Genomic DNA, 12,222 nt, shown 5'->3' on the forward strand with positions numbered 1-12,222 from the left:
CCTGGCAACCGCTGGTTGATAGTTTTACTATGAAATGAAATAGAGCATGACTAAAAATCACAAAAAAGACTTTTTCCAAACTATGAAAAAAAACCTGTCTTCTGTGAAAAGTCAAAAATCGCAACTTTGAGCCACCATAAAAAAAAAAAAAAAACTTTTCATCTGACTTTGAAACTGTGAAAGGTTTTGTAAAAAGAATGTGGAGATCTACGTGGAAAGCTAATAAAATCAAGTGTATAATTATAATCTCAAAATCACCTTTTCCACCTAGTCAGTATTATGTGTAAAAGTGTGTTGTGTGAATAGACAAAATTGTAGGTAAGCATTTGTGTAGCTAAGCTTAAGTAAACATAGCAGCACCACTCAAAATGGACATAACTGTGTTTGATAGTTAACAGTCTCGAGACTCAATCGATCGTTTTAATGCGTAACTATTGACTAATTTGTGACTTTTAAGATTGAGACCAAAGTCATTTAATGTACATGTACTAAAAATAGACACTACATGAAATCAATCGAAAGAAGTGTTGAACGAGATGATTTCAAGTTTAAAATTCATTCACCAAAACTTTCGCCAGTATCATCAATTTGATTGCCAATAAAAAGAATTATCGCCTTTGGAAAAATGTCTAGGGCGGTCACTGCTGTACGTAAATAACCAGGGCTCGAAATTCGTTTTTATATGCCCACATTTTCATGTGGACGTATATTGTCGTCTCCCCTGTCCGCCCGTTCCTCCACAAATGTTTGTGAACAGTCTACAGATCACAATTTTTATCCGATTTCAATGAAACGTGAAATATAGGTTTATCACCCTAAGATCTCGGTTCCTTTTGATATTGGCATGTATCGTACTCTAACTTCATGGATTATGGTCCCTGATTGTACGAAAAATCGCGTTTTTAGCTTGTGAACACTGTAGAGGTCACAATTTTTATCCGATTTAGTTTAAACTTGAAATGTATGATTATAACCCAAAGATCTCGGTTCCTTTTGATATTCGCGCATATCGGAACGTAACTTCCTGAATTATGGCCCCTGATTGTACGAAAAATCGCGTGTTTAGCTTGTGGACCCTATAGAGGTCATAATTTTAATCCGATTTAAAAAAACGTATTATTATATCACCGTTAAACCCTAAGGATGGCTTAGTTTGAATTTTGTGAAAATCGGCCAAAAACTGATAGACAAAATGGACGCCCCTCGTTCTCAAACAGCGTAAAAATATGGTATATCAAGGTTGTGGACCCTATAGAGGTCACAATTTTTATCGGATTTTGTTGAAACTTATCATGTAAGTTTATAACCCAAAGATCGTGGTTCCGTTCGATATTCGCGCATATCGGACCGTAACTTCCTGAATTATGGCCCCTGATTGTACGAAAAATTGCATTTTTAGCTTGTGGGCCCTATAGAAGTCATAATTTTTATCCGATTTAAAAAAAGGTATTATTATATCACCGTTACACCCTAAGGACAGCTGAGTTCGAATCTCGTGAAAATCAGCCCAAAACTGACAGACAAAATGGCCGTCTTTCGTTCTCAAATAGTGTAAAAATATGGTATATCAAGGTTGTGGAATATAGACGTCACAATTTTAATCCTATTTTGATGAAACTTGAAATGTAAGTTTATAACCCAAAGATCTTGGTTCCTATCGATATTCGCGCATATCGGAACGTATCTTCCTGAATTATGGCACCTGATTGTACGAAAAATCATGTTTTTAGCTTGTGGACCCTATAGAGGTCATAATTTTTATCCGATTTAAAAAAAGGTATTATTATATCACCGTTACACCCTAAGGACAGCTGAGTTCGAATCTCGTGAAAATCAACCCAAAACTGACAGACAAAATGGCCGTCTTTCGTTCTCAAATAGTGTAAAAATATGGTATATCAAGGTTGTGGAATATAGACGTCACAATTTTAATCCTATTTTGATGAAACTTGAAATGTAAGTTTATAACCCAAAGATCTTGGTTCCTATCGATATTCGCGCATATCGGAACGTAACTTCCTGAATTATGGCACCTGATTGTACGAAAAATCATGTTTTTAGCTTGTGGACCCTATAGAGGTCATAATTTTTATCCGATTTAAAAAACCGTATTATTATATCACTGTTACACCCTAAGGACGACTGAGTTCGAATTTCCTGAAAATCGGTCCAAAACTGACAGACAAAATGGCCGCCCTTCATTCTCAAATAGCGTAAAAATATGGTATTTCAAGGTTGTGGATCCTAAAGGGGTCACAATTTTTTATCCGATTTTGTTGAAACTTGATATGTAAGTTTATAACCCAAAGATCTCGGTTCCTTTCGATATTCGAGCATATTGGACCGTAACTTCCTGAATTATGGCCCCTGATTGTACGAAAAATCAATTTCTTTTTAGCTTGTTCTCTATCCATCTCTCGAAAATGTGGGCGTATCCTGCCTGGCAGCAGCTGGTTTTCGATCGAAGGCCAACTTTGGCCTACGCTAGGCCAAAGTGAATCCTTGATCCAAGGCCAAAAATTGAAAATCCAAGGTCAAGTTTTAGAAAGTTTTAATATGTCATATGTAAATCTGTTTATTTTCTCAGTTAAAATGTTGTTACAGGCCTGACTATCAAATCACGCTCGACGTTCAATATTTGTCCCCCGCCTTTCGAAGAAAGCAGGGGACTATTAAAATGGGTTCGTCCGTCTGTCTGTCTGTCTGTCTGTCTGTCTGTCTGTCCGTCTGTCTGTCCGTCACACTTTTTGGGACACAATAACTCTCTTCCTAATTGAGCTAGAATGTTCAAACTTGGTGTATGTGTTTATTAGGTCAATGCCTTGATGGAGTTCGAAGATGAGCATTTTCCGCTTAGGGAAAGCAGAGATAAGCAATTTGATTGGTTGATGCTTTGGGACACGATAACTCTCTTCCTAATTGGGCTAGAATGTTCAAACTTGGTGTATGTGTTGATTAGGTCAATGCCTTGATGGAGTTCGAAGATGAGCATTTTCCGCTTAGGGTAAGCAGAGATAAGCAATTTGATTGGTTGATGCTTTGGGACACGATAACTTTTAATTGAGCTAGAATGTTCAAACTTGGTGTATGTGTTTATTAGGTCAATGCCTTGATGGAGTTCGAAGATGAGCATTTTCCGCTTAGGGTAAGCAGAGATAAGCAATTTGATTGGTTGATACTTTGGGGCACGATAACTCTCTTCCTAATTGAGCTAGAATGTTCAAACTTGGTGTATGTGTTGATTAGGTCAATGCCTTGATGGAGTTCGAAGATGAGCATTTTCCGCTTAGGGTAAGCAGAGATAAGCTATTTGATTGGTTGATGCTTTGGGACACGATAACTTTAGTTCTAATTAAGTGAGATTGATGAAACTTGGTGTATAGTTTCATTACAGTAATACCTTGACTAAGTTTGATAATGAGCATTTTCTGCTCAGGGTAAGCAGAGCGATACGCAATTTGATTGGTCGAGACTTTGGAAAACAATAACTCTCCTACTTTGATTGTTAGACTATAAGTAAAGATATACTGTTTGATTGTTCAATACTTTGTAAAAGATAATTTGTGATAAATTTATATGTGTCCTCTAATTATTTTCCTATTTCGGCGGGGGACATCAGCCTCACTGTTGGCTTGTTTTTTTTTACATTTACAAAAATAAAATAATGCATCCTTATATGTTTAAGGCTGGATGGGGGTGGGGGATAAAATCTTATCGTACCGTTTTTAAATTTTAGTACGATTTGTTATTCTGAAAAATATTTTAAAAATCGGCATGTAGCCGTATTGAAAGTTGAAAGTATTACTATATCATCGGTAGAGCTGAGTAAAATATGGATGTAAATCGATAGTATCGATTAGGCGTGCCAAAAAAGCACTATCGATAGTCATATGTTACTATCGATTATCGTTCTCTATTTTTTGTGCGTGCGTAGGAGGAGTCGACTCGATGTTTTCTGTGAGTTAGTCCTTCGTATATATAAAAACACAATAGCCTACATCAGTACGTTGTTCACTTTATTTACTTCAAAGTCTCAATGTTGCATTTAAAAAAAAATGTTAAAATCAATTCGCCCTCATTTAAACAATACTCTGAGTTTGAAACAATTGTCGCCATATCGTAGAATTTGCCAAATCGATTCGTGTTCATTTTATTTTGGTTCCTACACATACATAGGCCTATCAATGGTATTTCTTCATTCAGAACCAAGGCTTTATTATTTTAAAAATAGAGAACAATTTATATACGTATGGTTTTCACTTTGAAACACGTAATCCAGTCTTGATTTCGACCATGAAAATAAGTTTGTTTCGATATTATCGATTATCAATTGACATTTCAATGTAGATTATCGATATTCTAAAAATCGGAGGCCATGGCCGTCGAGGCCGCCGGCAGTGTCAAGCCCTGTAAATAACAGTATGAAACAGTATTCTGTCTGAAATAGAACAAAACTTTTCTACGTTCAATGGACAATAATTTCAAAATTTGATTATGATATGGATTTAATTGATTAACAACAGTTACATTCTCTAATATTTATTTAACTAATTAAATCATTGACTTTCATGGAAATGTTCTTGGGATTAAGCTTACTTAATTGTAAAATTTATGTTACAGACGTTCACGACCTAGTACTAACTATGGAGGTAGAGATCAGCTATTTGGAACACCTTTATTTATACCAGTTAAAGGAAAAGTTACATATGATATGCTCTATGATCTGTTATTAGTACAGATGAAGTGAGTGTGGTTTATTTTCATCATCTTTTTAAATCCAATGACTTTGTATTAATATGTACAACAGCTTAAGTTTCTAATATTAGATTGAGTTTTCTGTCTTACTATATACAATAACCATAATATCATGTGACAGTTTTAGTACACAAGGAATGAAATTCTTACTTGTTTTGAGACACTTCATTCCACTAGCCAGTATGTCATCCGAGATCCCAGCTGTGGACCATGTATAAGTTGACGTATATAAGTTAAATTAAACAATACATGACAATAAGTAAATAATTATTTTTAAAGGCGTTATGTAAAGGTACCTGATCCAAAAGAGGAATGGTGGAAAGATGAAGATAAAGAGGAAATGGAAACTAATGAAGAAAATGGTGATACTGATAAACCTGTTAATGGAGGTACAATATTTTTATATATCTGCTCGCAAGAGGCCACAATTTTTGACAAATCTTTTTCAAACTTAAGGATAATGGTTATCATAAGTAGACGACGGTTGGGATTGAATTTAAGCGTAATCACCATTTTTATCCGTCCGTCCGTCCATCGTCCACAATTTCTTGTGAACACTCTACAGACTACATTTATCATATGATTGTTTTGAAATTGATATATGTTGTTTGCATTAGTGAGATGAAGAAGCCTATTAAATTTCAGCAATTTCCATTAATTTCTTCTGAAGTTATGGCCCTTGTTTCACTTTGTTGCACCTTGTGAACGCTCTAACAACAAAAGTTATCAATCGATCTGTATGAAATTTAAAAGCATCATTTAAATTAGTAAAACAAAGAAGCATATTGAATATCAGCAATTTCCGTAAATTACATCTTCAGTTATGGCCCTTGTTTCACTTTGTTGAATCTTGTGAACGCTCTAATGACAACAGTTATCATCTGATCTGTTTGATATTGATATGCATCATTTAAATTAGTGAAGCGAAGAAGCCTATTGAATTTCAGCACTTTCCGTTAATTACGCCATGAGTTATGGCCCTTGTTTCACTTTGTTGTACCTTGTGAATTCTCTAACGACAAAAGTTATTATTCGATCTGTATGAAATTTATATGCATCATTTAAATTAATAAAATAAAGAAGCCTATTGAATTTCAGCAATTTCCGTTAATTACATCTTGAGTTATGGCCCTTATTTCACTTTGTTGAATCTTGTGAACGCTCTAATGACAACAGTTATGATTCGATCTGTTTGAAATTGATATGCATCATTTAAATTAGTGAAACGAAGAAGCCTAATGAATTTCAGCAATTTCCGTTAATTACGCGTGAGTTATGGCCCTTGTTTCACTTTGTTGTACCTTGTGAATGCTCTAACGACAAAAGTTATTATCCAATCTGTATGAAATTTATATGCATCATTTAAATTAGTAAAACAAAGAAGCCTATTGAATTTAAGCAATTGCCGTTAATTACATCTAGAGTTATGGCCCTTGTTTCACTTTGTTGAATCTTGTGAACATTCTAATGACAACAGTTATCATCCGATCTGTTTGAAATTGATATCCATCATTTAAATTAGTGCAACGAAGAATCCTATTGAATTTCAGCAATTTATGGCCCTTGTTTCACTTTGTTGTACCTTGTGAATGCTTTAACGACAAAAGTTATTATCCGATCTGTATGAAATTTATATGTATCATTTAAACTAGTAAAACGAACAAGCCTATTGAGTAGGCGGTAGTGCCGCTGTCTGTGCAAAATTTCCCTCATCACACACTGTATGGTGTATGCCCAAAATCTTGAAAGAAAGGTGCACGCATGAACTTATTTCTGAACACAGGAATCGATAATCATGTGCCATTCATTAGCCCAGTTCGGAGCAGAACTGTAGGACGTTAAACCACATTTCATTTCATTTCATTTGTTTCCAAGTAAGTAGGATCAAATATTATTATAAAAAGAAATGTATATTTAATATATTATTTACAGAAGTAAGTAATATGGACGTATGTGAAAGTGATGATGAATTAGAAGATAAAAAGAAAGATAATGGTGAAAGTAAATCTTGTAAAGCTCGTCGTCTTTTTACCTTCTCTGCAGTTAATTCTTATGGTAGTGCCGAATTAGATCACAAATTTATAGATGATGGAAGTCATCTTAGAATTACCCGTATGTATATTTTCACTAGTTTGTAGTTATCTGTGTGTGTGTTTAACATTTTTTGTTGCACAGTTTCACAGGGTACAATTCTGTGGAATGAAATGACTGTTTATTACTGAGTGATGTTTGGACTAGGATTATCCAGCATTTATGTAATAGTTATTAGCACACTTTCTGAGGTGTATCGGCTCCCGACGAAAACTGTCCTGATATTCTCCGATACACCGAGGAAAGGTGCTAATAAGTTACATCACATTTCTATCGAGTATTGTGAAACAAAATGTGAAAAATTGTATTTATTATCGAGTCGTTTCAACCGAAAAGTGACAAATACTTTCTGCTCTTTCATTTATCCCTTTCTGAGCCTCACGTTACATTTCATGGTAGAATGATTTTGCAGTGGAGAGACAACCTGAGTAGTATTTACACGTGCATCTTGCTATGATACTCTGAGCGTAAAACAATCCCGTGTTTGTTTAGACCACATCGTGAAAACAACTTGTCTATGGCGTAGAGGACTGCGATATTATTAAATGTAGTGTAACGGAAATGCGAAACGTTGGTCATTCCTGGTGAAAGTATGCATCGGCGGATGGTTCTTCCGTTGAAATTTATTTGTAATAAAGTTTATGACTTTCTAGGCGTTTTTTTTCATCCTGTTTATTTTCAATGCCTGTGAAGTGTCCAGCAAGAGAACTGCGCCTTCTATCATCACAATTAATTAAAATAATTATTCAATATTCTAATTTATATATTTTTCATATTAATATAAATCAAACCAAATTATGAAATAGATGCCAATTGATATATGTATAATAATTGATTTTTGTAATATGTTTTTATGTTAATTTAATGTCATTGTATATGTTTTTGAACTGCCATGTAGTTCCCCCCAGTTTATTTTGTTACTATGATTTTGACTAGTTGTTTCATGTACATTATCCTTGTGCATTGTATAGAGCCATAGTTATCAATTGCGATCTGGGTCGCACTAAACGTCCGCTACTTATTGCTTGATAGGTATCTAAAACAGTATAAAAGTATCCGTGTATCAGAAATGAACAGTACTCTTTCTGTATATTTCTGATACACGGATACTTTTAAGCATGTATTGAAAATAAACAGGACAGTTTTATCAAAGGTTGCCAGTGGCAACGAGTAGAAGTGGGATGTAACAAACAGATACTACTACCAGAGAATCCTATTCCAAACATTGCCCAGTAAATTACTAAGAATTGTGTGCTATGTATTTCCAGTTCTACTACTACATGTAATTGCCATTGACACAGTTTAACTGGATGTTCATCATCATTGTTGATGAAATAACTGTGTAAAAATGTGTCAGGGGTTCAATTAATTGATTGACTTCTTTGTAGCATATGTTAATTTCGGCTGCAGGCTTATATATATAGAATGTCATAATGGCCATGTTGCTGACTAATTGTCCCTCGCCTTTTGGGAAAGCATTGAACTATTAAAATGGGTCTTTTTGGGGCATACTAAGGCTGTGTTGAATTGATTCCTTGTTTCTCCTGCCACCACTCTGGCAATCATGTGCGGTAGTGTCACCACTCTGGCAATCATGTTCGGTAGTGCGGTAAACACAACACAAAGTGGGTTTCAAAACACAAAGTGGTCTCGCATAATACCTATATAGTCTGAGGGTTGTGTACCATTTTTAATAATATTATAAATAATCTAGTTATATTATTGGTTAGAATAAAAACACAGATAATATTTAATTAAATAAATTTAATAACAAACTAAAATTTGGTAACAAGTGGCTTCTTTGTTTAACTTTTTAAAAAATGAAATAACCATATTTTGATATAAATTTTCCGTATTCTTGTGTTAAAATACAATGGAAACATTCCAGTTAGACGATATTTGATTTGCTTGTTGAGTTATAGATGGTTTCGATAATATCATCGAACGTGAAAGTGCTGGGAATAACCACTAAAGTCGAGTCGAGATAAGTAATTTCGCGTACCGGTCGGCCTAATTTATTTATTGATGTTCAAGGAAATAATAGTGGTCCCGTTTGTTCGTTCGTTCGTTAAACTCCAGAAACGAACGAACGAGCGAACAGGACCACTATTATTTCCTTGAACATCAATAAATTAGCCCGACTGGTACGCGAATTTACCTATGTCCCGGCATAGCTTACCATTTTGTAAGGCGTGCGGTATTTATTACACAAGATATGATTGGGTAAGCCTATTTTCTGTCTTGTCCGCAGGTTTATCTTGTAGATTTTTGTTTTTCGTGTAGTGCGCCCCCCTGCACTTACTTATTTAGTTCGTAACGAGGAATAAACAACGAGAATTGACTTCTGATGTTTGGTAGAATTTTATTTAGATGTTATTAACGTAATTTTTTGAATATTTTTTTTGTGTTAAAAACGTAAGCGCACGATTTTCGGGGGTCCTCGACCTAAGCGCGCGGGCGAGGAGAAACAAGGAATCAATTCAACACGGCCTAACTCTCCTTCTAATTGAGCTAGAATGTTCAAACTTTGTGTAGGTGTTTATTAGGTCAATGCCTTGATGGATTTCGAAGATGAGCATTTTCCGCTTAGGGTAAGCCGAGATAAGCAATTTGATGGGATGATGTTTTGTGACACAATAACTTTAGTTCTAATTAATTGAGAGTGATGAAACTTGGTTATAGTTTCATTACATCAATACCTTGACTAAGTTCGATAATGAGCATTTTCTGCTCAGGGTAAGCAGAGCAATAAGCAATTTGATTGGTTGTGAGTTTGGAACACAATAACTTTACTTCTAATTGCGGTATATATTCAAACTTTGTGTAGGCGTTCATTAAGTGAATGCCTTGATGGAGTTCAAAGATAAGCATTTTCTGCTTAGGGTAAGCAGAGATAAGTAATTTGATTGGTTGATGCTTTGAGACACGATAACTTTGGTTCTAATTTTAAAAGTCAGAGTGATAAAACTTGGTATAAGCCATTTGATTGGTCGAGACTTTGATTCTAATTGAGTGATAGTGGTGAAACTTCGTGAATAGTTTTATTACGTCAATACCTTACTTAACAAAGTTTGATGCTGAACATTTTCTGCCTAGGCAAAGTAGAGACTTCAATCTGAATGGTCGAGACTTTGGAACACAATAACTCTACTTCTAATTGAGGTAGCATATTCAAACTTGGTATAGGTGAATGTCTTGACAGAGTTTGATCATGCCCATTTTCCACTTAGGCTAAGCCGAGATAAGCAATTTGAGACCATGGAACACAATAACTTTGGTTCTAATTGGATGAGAGTGATGAAACTCAGAGTATAGATTCACTATATCAATACCTTGACTAAGTTCGATGATGCGAATTTTCTACTCTAAGTAGCGATAAGCAATTTGATTGGCCAAGATTTTGGAATATAACTCTGCTTTTAATTAAGGTCGAATGTTTAAACTTGATGTAGATGTTAATTAGGTGAATGTCTTGACTGAATTCAATGATTAACATTTCCCACTAAAGCTAAGCAGAGCTAAGTAATTTCATTGGTCGATGCTTTGGAACAAGGTAACTTTGATTCTAACTGATGGACAGTAATGAAACTTGGTGTAGAGTTTCACTACCAGGTACTTCAAAACCTTGACTGAGTTTGATTGTGAACATTTTATGCTTAGACTTAGATTGCTCAATGTTTTTGAAAAAAATAAATGCAATTAATTGATATGTGTTAGCTATTTTTGGGGGGATTTCGGTGGGGAAAACCGGCCTCACTCTTGGCTTGGTTAACTTAAAACCATTCCATTGCACTTTGTAAATAGTACCGGTTTCATTGCAATATTGTATTTGTTTGGTTTTTTTTAGCAAAAACTTATGTAGCTGTTGATTGGCATACTGTTGCTAAAGAAAAATTTTATGACGAAAAAGAAGCAGAGGTAGAGAAAAATATTTTATTATAAATATTAAATGAAATGAATGATAAAAAAAATAGCAAATCATTTTTGATACCCCACAGTTTCATGGGGACCTATATTATAGCTCTTGTCCGTGGACAAGGATCTTGGTTACTTTCGATATTCGCGCATAATGGATTATGGCCCCTGATTGTATGAAAAATCGTCATTTTAGTTTGTGGCACTAGCTTCTAAAATTCATTAGCCACTGTGGCTAATGCATGAAAAAAGCCACTGACCTCGTGAGAAGTTGCTGATTGTATGCTAATCTTGGATATTCATTATATTAACAGACAATACAATTAAACTTCAATAAACTTTGTTAACCTTTATAGTCCTACTCTTACAGTCATTTTTATTATACGCCCACATTTTCATGTGGACGTATATTGTCATTTTATCCGATTTTGACGAAACTTGAAATATAGGTCTATCTCCCAAAGATCTTGGTTCCGTTCGATATTGGCATGTATCAGATCGTAACTTCATGGATTATGGCCCCTGATTGTACGAAAAAGTGTGTTTTTAGCTTGTGGTCCCTCTAGAGGTCACAATTTTTACCTGATTTAAAAAACTGTTTTAATATATCACCGTTACACCTTAATGATGGTTGAGTTCGAATTTCGTGAAAATCGGACCAAAACTGCCGAACAAAATGGCCGCCCCTTGTACGCAAATAGTGTAAAATATGGTATATCCAGTGATTACGTTTCTAGTGTAAGGAAAGATTTGTAATATAAGAATCTTCAATGAAAAAAATGGAATTAAACAGTTAGAAGGTTTAATGGATCCATGTGATTTAAAGCGTCGACACATGGATCCCAAATTTTCACAGTCTACAACAGAATACAATACAGAACAGCTGTATTCAAATGAATAGAGACGTCTTTAATATATACTAAATATTCGTATCATCCCAAATCGACAATAAAACAGTGAGAAAAAGGAAAATCTAAGTAATGGCAATCTAATTAACATAAAATTTACGACATAATGGATTCTTCAATGTTTTGATGGTGATCATGAAGAAAATAGGCCTACGTCTGTTCTCTGGAAGCTGATAAGATTTTCAAAAAAAAGATCAGTAGAATTATAGATTGTTATTCCACAAAGTCGAAAGGCATGTTAGATTTTTCATTCAGTCAAGTTAGAGCAAGTTTATTGCCGTACTTTGAGCTCCAAACCCGATAGAAATGAAGGCGGAAGTGGCCGATTTGTCAAGGTTGTGGAACCCCCCCCCCCCCCCCCCGAGGTCACAATTTTCATTGATTTTGATGAAACTTGGAATGCATGTTAATATCCCAAAGATCTTGGTACCTTTTGATATTCGCGCATATTGGATCTTAACCTCGTGAATTATGGACCCTGATTGTACGAAAAATCACGCTTTTAGCTTGTGGTCCCTGTAGAGGTCACAATTATTATCCGATTCAAAAAATC

General features: G+C 34.9%; 1 protein-coding gene across 2 annotated transcripts in view; it reads left to right on the top strand.

The window, feature by feature from the left end:
• LOC126828342 (ubiquitin carboxyl-terminal hydrolase 4) overlaps positions 1-12,222 on the top strand; it is an 89,873-nt gene that overhangs the window by 53,570 nt on the left and 24,081 nt on the right. For both annotated transcript variants that reach the window (XM_050558044.1, XM_050558045.2), the window contains exons 14-17: positions 4,621-4,743; positions 5,035-5,144; positions 6,688-6,867; positions 10,694-10,764. In XM_050558044.1, coding sequence (XP_050414001.1) covers positions 4,621-4,743; positions 5,035-5,144; positions 6,688-6,867; positions 10,694-10,764 — 484 coding nt within the window. The remainder of the gene's footprint in view (positions 1-4,620; positions 4,744-5,034; positions 5,145-6,687; positions 6,868-10,693; positions 10,765-12,222) is intronic.

This window comes from Patella vulgata, chromosome 7, assembly GCF_932274485.2.
Source record: "Patella vulgata chromosome 7, xgPatVulg1.2, whole genome shotgun sequence".
In the NCBI taxonomy this organism is placed as follows: Eukaryota; Metazoa; Mollusca; class Gastropoda; family Patellidae; genus Patella; species Patella vulgata.